The 7,541-nt window shown below is 58.6% G+C and overlaps 2 protein-coding genes across 3 annotated transcripts in view; both read left to right on the top strand.

Annotated features, from left to right (window-relative positions):
- The window catches only part of vta1 (vesicle (multivesicular body) trafficking 1), an 8,412-nt gene extending 2,983 nt beyond the window's left edge, over positions 1–5,429 (top strand). Inside the window, exons 3-8 of one of the 2 annotated variants that reach the window (XM_019885071.1) lie at positions 3,038–3,165; positions 3,299–3,374; positions 3,615–3,729; positions 4,084–4,284; positions 4,368–4,436; positions 4,958–5,429. In XM_019885071.1, coding sequence (XP_019740630.1) covers positions 3,038–3,165; positions 3,299–3,374; positions 3,615–3,729; positions 4,084–4,284; positions 4,368–4,436; positions 4,958–5,103 — 735 coding nt within the window. In that variant the 3' untranslated portion in view covers positions 5,104–5,429. Of the gene's footprint in view, positions 1–3,037; positions 3,166–3,298; positions 3,375–3,614; positions 3,730–4,080; positions 4,285–4,367; positions 4,437–4,957 lie in introns of both variants that reach the window. The other variant, XM_019885070.1, reaches the window with a different exon arrangement.
- A 155-nt stretch (positions 5,430–5,584) lies between these two features.
- The window catches only part of LOC109524805 (discoidin, CUB and LCCL domain-containing protein 2-like), a gene marked incomplete at its 3' end in the record, with an annotated part of 17,967 nt that continues 16,010 nt past the window's right edge, over positions 5,585–7,541 (top strand). Inside the window, exons 1-2 of the mRNA XM_019884907.1 lie at positions 5,585–5,974; positions 6,673–6,746. Of these exons, the coding sequence (XP_019740466.1) occupies positions 5,592–5,974; positions 6,673–6,746 (457 nt within the window). The remainder of the gene's footprint in view (positions 5,975–6,672; positions 6,747–7,541) is intronic.

Here is a 7,541-nt window from a genome sequence, read left to right as displayed (position 1 = left end):
GGGGGGGGGGGGGGGGGGGGGGGGGGGGGCGACTGGATGCCGTCACGCCAAATGCTTTAACGAGACGCGCGCAGCTCGACGACACACTTGAAAGTAGCGGATGTTGGTCCTGCTGCCAAATCTTTCCTGAGGCTCTTTGACAGTAATCGGCAGCAGCTGCGTGCGCGTTCGTGCCGTGTTGACATCACAGACAGTGAATGTTGCAAGTGTGAAAGTGCACTTAATTAGCGCCGCGCGTGCGTGCGTGCGTGCGTGCGTGCGCGCGCGTTTTGGAAGGAGGCCGCCGGTCCCTCCTTGACTTTGTTTTGCGTGACGACTGAGGAAAAAGCCTTGTGGTCTCTGTCACTTGCGCGACCAAGTTGTCACCTGTCAATCAACACGCCGACTGCTCGATGGCCCTCGCGCGTGACGCCGACGTCGTCGGCACCCCCCCGCCCGGCCGGATCATGTTGATGAATCCTCCCCGGCGTCCGCAAGAGTTGGTTGGCTTCTGGTTGCTGCGAAATGGGCCGCCGGTCTTCCGGTGGGGCTCGGCGCCGACCGCCGCATCGCGGCGCCGCGTCGTAGTCCGCTTGAGCTCGCGCTCGACATGGCTTCGGCGACTACTGCGGCGGTGGTGGGAACGCTTTTTTTCAACTCATCATGCCGTGCCATCCTGGATTTGGTGGCTCCTTCAAAAACCGTGCTCCCAGAACCTAACCCCGAGCCTTGGTTTAATGACACAACTCGCGCAGCTAGGCAGGGGTGTGGCAAAGCCGAACGCAAGTGGAAAAAAGACAAATTGCAGGTCTCTTATCAAATTTGGAAAGACTGCTGGCATAACTACCAGCTCACAGTAAAGGAGGCCAAAAGAGAATATCTGTCGGACCTGATTCAAGCTCACCGTCACAACCCATGCGCACTATTTAAAACCATAGATTCTGTACTCGAACCCCCTCTGCCTACTTGCTCGGATTCTTCACCCGAGATGTGCAACAGATTCCTTCAGTTTTTCCTTGATAAGGTCTCTACCGCTAGGACTCCGGTCTCAAATACCGCATCTGACCCCTCTGTCCATATTCCGTGTTCAGCTGTGCTAAATCCTTTTGAAACTGTGTCCTCCACGTTTTTGGAGGATGTAGTTCGCCAGACGAAGCCATCTGGCTCCCCCTGCGACTCTCTTCCCCCGCATTTCTTTCAGGAGGTTCTCCTGAGTGTTGGTGCATCGGTCTTGGACATCATCGACAGCAGCCTCTCTTCTGGTATAGTTCCCCAACAGAGGTCTTCCGGTCAGGTTTCAAGACGATGCATAGCACGGAGTCAGCCCTGTTACGCGTTTCTCATGACATCCTCCTGGCAAATAACACTGGAGACTACGCGTGTCTGGTTTTATTGGATTGAACTGCAGCATTTGATACAGTGGATCACGGTATTCTGCTCACTCGTTTGCAGCACTTGGTGGGCATTGGCGGGAGCGCTCGAGTGGTTCAGGTCCTATTTAGCTGACAGAACCTTTTGTGTCAGCCTTGGCTGCTCTGAGTCACGCACTGCTCCCCTGTCATGTGGTGTTCCACAGGGCTCAATTCTGGGGCCTCTGCTGTTCTCGCGGTATCTGCTCCCATTGGGTTCCATCTTAAGGAAACATGGTATTTCCTTGCACTGCTATGCAGATGACTGCCAGATCTATGTCCCGCTGAGCAAAAAAGACGCCTTCCCATGAAGGCCACTTCCATCCTGCCTGGAAGAAATCAAAACCTGGATGGCAGGCACAACATTTCTTGACTTTCAATGAAAAGAAGACAGAGGTGATACCGTTTGGTCCCAGTGGCCCTCGTACATCCCATCCTGTCGACTTGGGCCTCCCGTCTCCTTATCTTAAGTCAACAGTCTCAAACTTGGGCCTTAAACTGGACAGTGATTTCAAACTCGACCGGCAAATTGGTGCCGTTGTTCAATCCAGCTTCTTTCACCTCAGACAGCTGGCCAAAGCAAAACCTCTCCTCTCTCGTGAACACTTTGAGACAGTCATTCATGCCTTTGTCACATCCCGGCTCGATGACTGCAATGCCCTTGACTTTGGAGTCAGCCAGTCCTCCGTTAAGCGCCTCCAGCTGGTCCAGAATGCCGCCGCTCGCCTCTTGACCGGTACTCGTAAGAGGGAGCACATAACTCCTACTCTGGCATCCCTTCACTGGCTCCCCATACATTTTAGAGTTATTTTCAAGATCCTCTTTTCATTTGTTTTCAAATCTCTAATTCTGTTGCTGGTGCCTCTCTCTGGAATGACCTCCCACTGAACATTGGGCAAGCCTCCTCGCCGCCCATCTTCAAAACCCGCCTCAAAACTCACTTGTATTCTTTGGCATTCGACTCAGCATGACTCCGATTTGTTCTTGGTTTTGCTGTTCGGTGCTTTCTACCGTCTTTATTACCCATTTGTTTTACTGTTTGTCGTACATGTTAAATTGCTCCGCGTACAGCACTTTGTATGCAGCGACGGCTGTTTGAAAGGGCTCGAGAAACACAGTTGAGTCGAGTTGAGTGATTTGTCATGTCCTTGTTTATGATGATACGAATGCAGCGCGTTATGCCGGAGACAAATTCCTTGTGTGTTCTACTTTGTTTTCAAATCTCTAATTCTGTTGCTGGTGCCTCTCTCTGGAATGACCTCCCACTGAACATTGGGCAAGCCTCCTCGCCGCCCATCTTCAAAACCCGCCTCAAAACTCACTTGTATTCTTTGGCATTCGACTCAGCATGACTCCGATTTGTTCTTGGTTTTGCTGTTCGGTGCTTTCTACCGTCTTTATTACCCATTTGTTTTACTGTTTGTCGTACATGTTAAATTGCTCCGTGTACAGCACTTTGTATGCAGCGACGGCTGTTTGAAAGGGCTCGAGAAACACAGTTGAGTCGAGTTGAGTGATTTGTCATGTCCTTGTTTATGATGATACGAATGCAGCGCGTTATGCCGGAGACAAATTCCTTGTGTGTTCTACATACTTGGCCAATAAAGATGGTTCTGATTCTGATGGCCCGGCCGATGTTTTTGTGGCAGATGAAGACGGAGCTGAGCGACGACGACTCCATCACTCAGGAGGTGGTGGGCAACGCCCACATCGAAAACTACGCCCTCAAGATGTTCCTCTACGCCGACAACGAGGACCGAGCGGGACGATTCCACAAGTAAGTTGGAGCTTTGGATCCGGACTTGCTGTGAGGAGGGAAAGGGGAAATCCATCTGCGCCGCAGTGAAAACGGGAGCACGGTATCGCAATTTTGGAATGTGGGTGACCTCATCAACTGTCGCTGTGCGCAGGAACATGATCAAATCCTTCTACACGGCCAGTCTGCTGCTGGACGTCCTGTCCGTCTTCGGAGAGCTGTCGGAGGAGGTGAGCTCTTGCGCCGCGCTCGCCCGACGCTCCCCCGACGCTCCCCGCAACAAGTACTTTGCCGCGTCGTTCGCGGCTCTTTTCTGCTGACGTCCTGGCGGAAAGGCTCCGCAGAAGCCGCGTTGCTTTTCGGCCATTCCGGCCCACTTGAAGCAATGCGAGGAAAGTTGGCGGCGCCTCAGCCTGTTGACCTGCGCCGCGCGCCGCCGCCATTTCTTTTGATTTTGACGCTGTCCGCAGAACATCCAGCACAGGAAGTACGCCCGCTGGAAGGCGGCGTACATCCACAACTGCCTGAAGAGCGGCGAGACGCCCGAGGCCGGACCCATCGGCATGGACCTGGACCAGGAAGCAGGTGCGCAACCGCCATCGCAAACACACGGCGTGCCTTCGCGCGCCCGCAGAGACGCTTCGACGCTCGCTCGGTCACTCGCTGGCAAACGGGGATGGAGCGTCTTGAGCCCAGGAAAGACGAGCGCCGCTTAGCCGGGCGGCCGCGTGTGCGCTCCTTTCTCCCCTGCTGTCTTTTCATGACACGGCGCGTCGCCACCACGCGAGGCGTCGCGCGCGCTCGATGTCGTCTTTGGAAATCGACGTCCAGTAAATGAGCGGCCCGCGGCCCAACTTGCCGGTGCTCTCCCCACCTTGCTTCCGCTTCGCGCTCGGTGTCCATCCACGTTTGTCCTGAACTGTCCTTTTGCCTTCCCAGATGAAGACGAAGGCTTCTCGGGCCTCGCGCTCTCCCAGGGCGGCTCCTTCCGGGGCGGGGGCGCGGCTTCCTCTCAAGACGCGGGCGGGGCCGCGGCGCCGGGCATCGGCTTCGCCGGCGGCTCGGAATCGGGGCCTTCCGGACCCCCCGGCAACGTCCGCGTCCCCCCCGGAGCGCACGCCCCGGCCAACACGCCGGCAGGTAGCCGCCGCTCGCCTCCGCCGTAACGGAGCGCCGTCGTCGGCCAAGGCTCGGCCCGTCACGCCTGTCGTGTGACCCGACAGACTCCGTCAAGCCGGTGCCGATGCCCAGGACCGCCGTCGACCCCGACCTCTCTGGCGGCCAGCGGCAAGGTCAGCCACGTCCAAACGGGCGCTTCTCACACTGCCGAGGCAAAGAGGATCGTGACACGATGACAAACGCGCGTTCCCTTCAGCGATTCGCGCGTGCAGTGTGTGAGCTAGCAGATGAGCCAATCGTGCCCCGGCGCGTCGCAAATACGCGACCGCAAATGAGGATGTTTGAAAAGACCCCCCGAACCGACCTGCGAACACGATGACGCCTCGCCTCCATTAGCTCGCCGTGCCCATCGTGTCATCGCATCAAGCGATCAATTTCTGCGACCGTGTCCGCTCCCGCAAAAGGCGAGCGAATTAAACGCGGAGCACATAGCAGCCCGTCACCGAGCGGCGTGATTCACCGAGCCGGCCGACCGTCGCTCGTACATTTGCCAAAGCGCTCCCGAGGGCAGGCGGCCGAGCTTGACGGCGGCCGACCGCGCGCTTGAAGTGACGGCGACGGCAAAGGGGTGAAGGTCGGGGAGGTCGCCCGTGGCCAACGTTCGGCAACCCAACCTCTGCCCCTCCCCCCGCAGGTGACGTGCGCCTCTCGGCCGAAGACTTCACCAAGGCCCAGAAGTACTGCAAGTACGCCGGCAGCGCCCTGCAGTACGAGGACGTGCCCACGGCCGTCCACAACCTCCAGAAGGCCCTCAAGCTGCTCACCACCGGAAAAGAATGACGCCTTTGTTCGGCCGGCCCCCGTCTCTCCGCGCCATCTCATCGGCTTTGACGGAGACGGGGGCTCGACAATGGGCGCCTGTGTGCGCCCGCTGCCGGTCTCGATGACAAAAAGCCGCCGAACGGGGCTTCCCGCCACAGGGGGCGCCGCGCTCCTCTCGTTTTGTCAACGCGCCCGTGCGTTGTCTCATTGCGCAACGTCGGCGACTGCGCGCGCGCTCGTCGTCCTTCTTCCGAGCTAATGACTTGCCGGCCCGATGAGTTGTTTGCAACGGATGTTGCCGTGACGAAGATCCCAATACATCCAATTAAATTGTTTGCACTTGTGTCGCTTGGCCGTTTCTTTGTTTGGACCCTTGAAAACGCCGTTTACCATCTGCGTCGGTCGTTCTGTTGGGCCGTCGTCACGTGCGGTGCCCGAAGGTCGACCCTCGCGGTGCCCCCGCAGGAGATGTCGACTCCAAGCGGCCAATTGACCCCCACCCCCAAATGGAACGGAGCGCATCTCCCGATCAGGGCTCGCGCCGTCAGGAGAAGCCAAGCCCGCTCCAACGCCCGAACCCATTTGGAGGCGTCGCCGACGCGCACGACCACGTCTGCGTTGCTCGCCGCCAGTCGGGCGGTCGAGGCCGGCGAATCAAACGCACCCTGCAGCCAGAGGCGCCTTGGTATCCCTCCCCTTGCTCGGCCCCCCCGCCCCCTCCTCTTCACAGCCCGCTCTGTGTGCATGTGCGTGTGTGCGCCTTCAGGTTTGGGCTGGAGACTCCGACAAAGTTTGGGAGCGGGACAAGAAGAAAAGAGAAGGAAGGACGAGGAGGCGACGTCGCGCGTCGGAGGCGAAATGTGGCACGGCAAGAAGCGGCGCTAAACATGTGAGTTTCCAGTTGCCTGTCTGGGAAACGCTCGACTTTGTCCGCTTGACCGAGCGGCCGTGACGTCGTTCCTTGTTTGGGGCTCGACGTTTTTGGCAAGTGGCAGGAGTCGCTCCTGAAACGTGCCAGAAGCGGCGCTCGACATTTTAGGGAATTCTTTTTGGAACTCTCACGCCAATGTTCACATTTGACCTCACCGTTGTTGTTTGGAAGGCGGAGAAAAGTGCCCGACGGCAACTCGGGTGATCGTCCCATGAAAGTTGCGTGACGTCTTCCCTCCGACTTCGGGTGAAATACCAAGATCAAGTCCACGTACGGGCGAAGAACGAAACGTGGAAATCGGTCGCCGTTTGCTTTTCGATCGACAAGCCGGACCTGAGCCCGGCGCGATGGGGCGTGGCCTAATTCCACGAGGTCGCGCGGCAAAATCCTTTTGGAGATTTTGCCGATTTCCAGTCGAGTCGCGGTTCGATTGCGCCGATGACGGACTCGAATAGACGAGCGCGAGCAGCAGCCGCCCGTCGCGCCTTTGCGGGCCGGGTCGTGGGCGGAGACTTGACAAAGAAGACTCTTGTTTGAAGGTCGCGACCGCCCGCGTGAATATTCATCAACCCCGGCCGGGCAGCTCGACCGGATTCTAACGAGGCTCGCGAATGTTCGCTCGGCGCCCAAGCTAACGAGCCTGCGCCTCTCCTCAGGGCGGCGCGTCGCCGAGCCGGCGGGGCCGGGAGGCCCGCCGTCATCCTCGTGTGGGCGGGGCTGCACGCGTACGGTAAGACGCTCGAACGGGCGACGTCGGGACACGCGGGGGCAAACGCCGGGCCGCTCGGTTTTCGCCCCGTCTCGGCAAACGCGCGTTTTGTCGGTCCTCGCCGAAGCCGACGCGCGAACTCGTTTTCGGAACGGCGAAGGTCACGAGCCGCTCGGGGACGGCAAGGACCGGCAAAGTCTCCCCCGGACGACCCGAACGCCAAAGCCGCCGACCGTCTCGCCCGCGGAGCGCTCGGTACCTCGATGGGCGGTCACGTGACCTCGGCGTCGCTTTCCTTCGAGGCTTCCGTCGACGACGTCGTCGACACGTACGCCGCACGGGAGCTCCGGCCGACTTTCAACGAAAGCCGATGCGGCGACGTTTTTGCGCGGCGGACCCGAAACACGGAGTCGCTGATCCGACCAGACCCAAAGCAGAAGTTGAAAACAAAGCCGCCTGATTTTGGACGCGCGCGTGGAATATATTTTCCATACCCCTCCGGCAGCCTCCGCCAAGTACGCTCGTAAAGTTCCCCCTCCCCCTCCCCCCCTCCTCTCTCTCTCACACTCACAGTGCGTTTGGTGCGCGCGCGTGTTTAGCCGAAAGAACATTGGCCACATTGACGCTGGCCACACAATCGGCTCCTCACACTCCTCGGGGAGGATGAAGACCCGCCCACTTGATTTTGAACTTGTTCTTGCCACGCCTTTGACGACATGACGTCACTCTGACCTGACCCAACACACAAGCATCAACGCGTGCGCGCACCCCCCCCCCCCCCCCCTTTCAAGCCGACTGTGGCGTTTTGCTGGCAAC

The sequence above is a fragment of the Hippocampus comes genome, unplaced genomic scaffold (assembly GCF_001891065.2).
Source record: "Hippocampus comes isolate QL1 unplaced genomic scaffold, H_comes_QL1_v1.1 scaffold144, whole genome shotgun sequence".
Taxonomy (NCBI): Eukaryota; Metazoa; Chordata; class Actinopteri; order Syngnathiformes; family Syngnathidae; genus Hippocampus; species Hippocampus comes.
The sequence above is the reverse complement of the archived record's forward strand: the minus strand, read 5'-3'. Positions and strand labels throughout refer to the sequence as shown.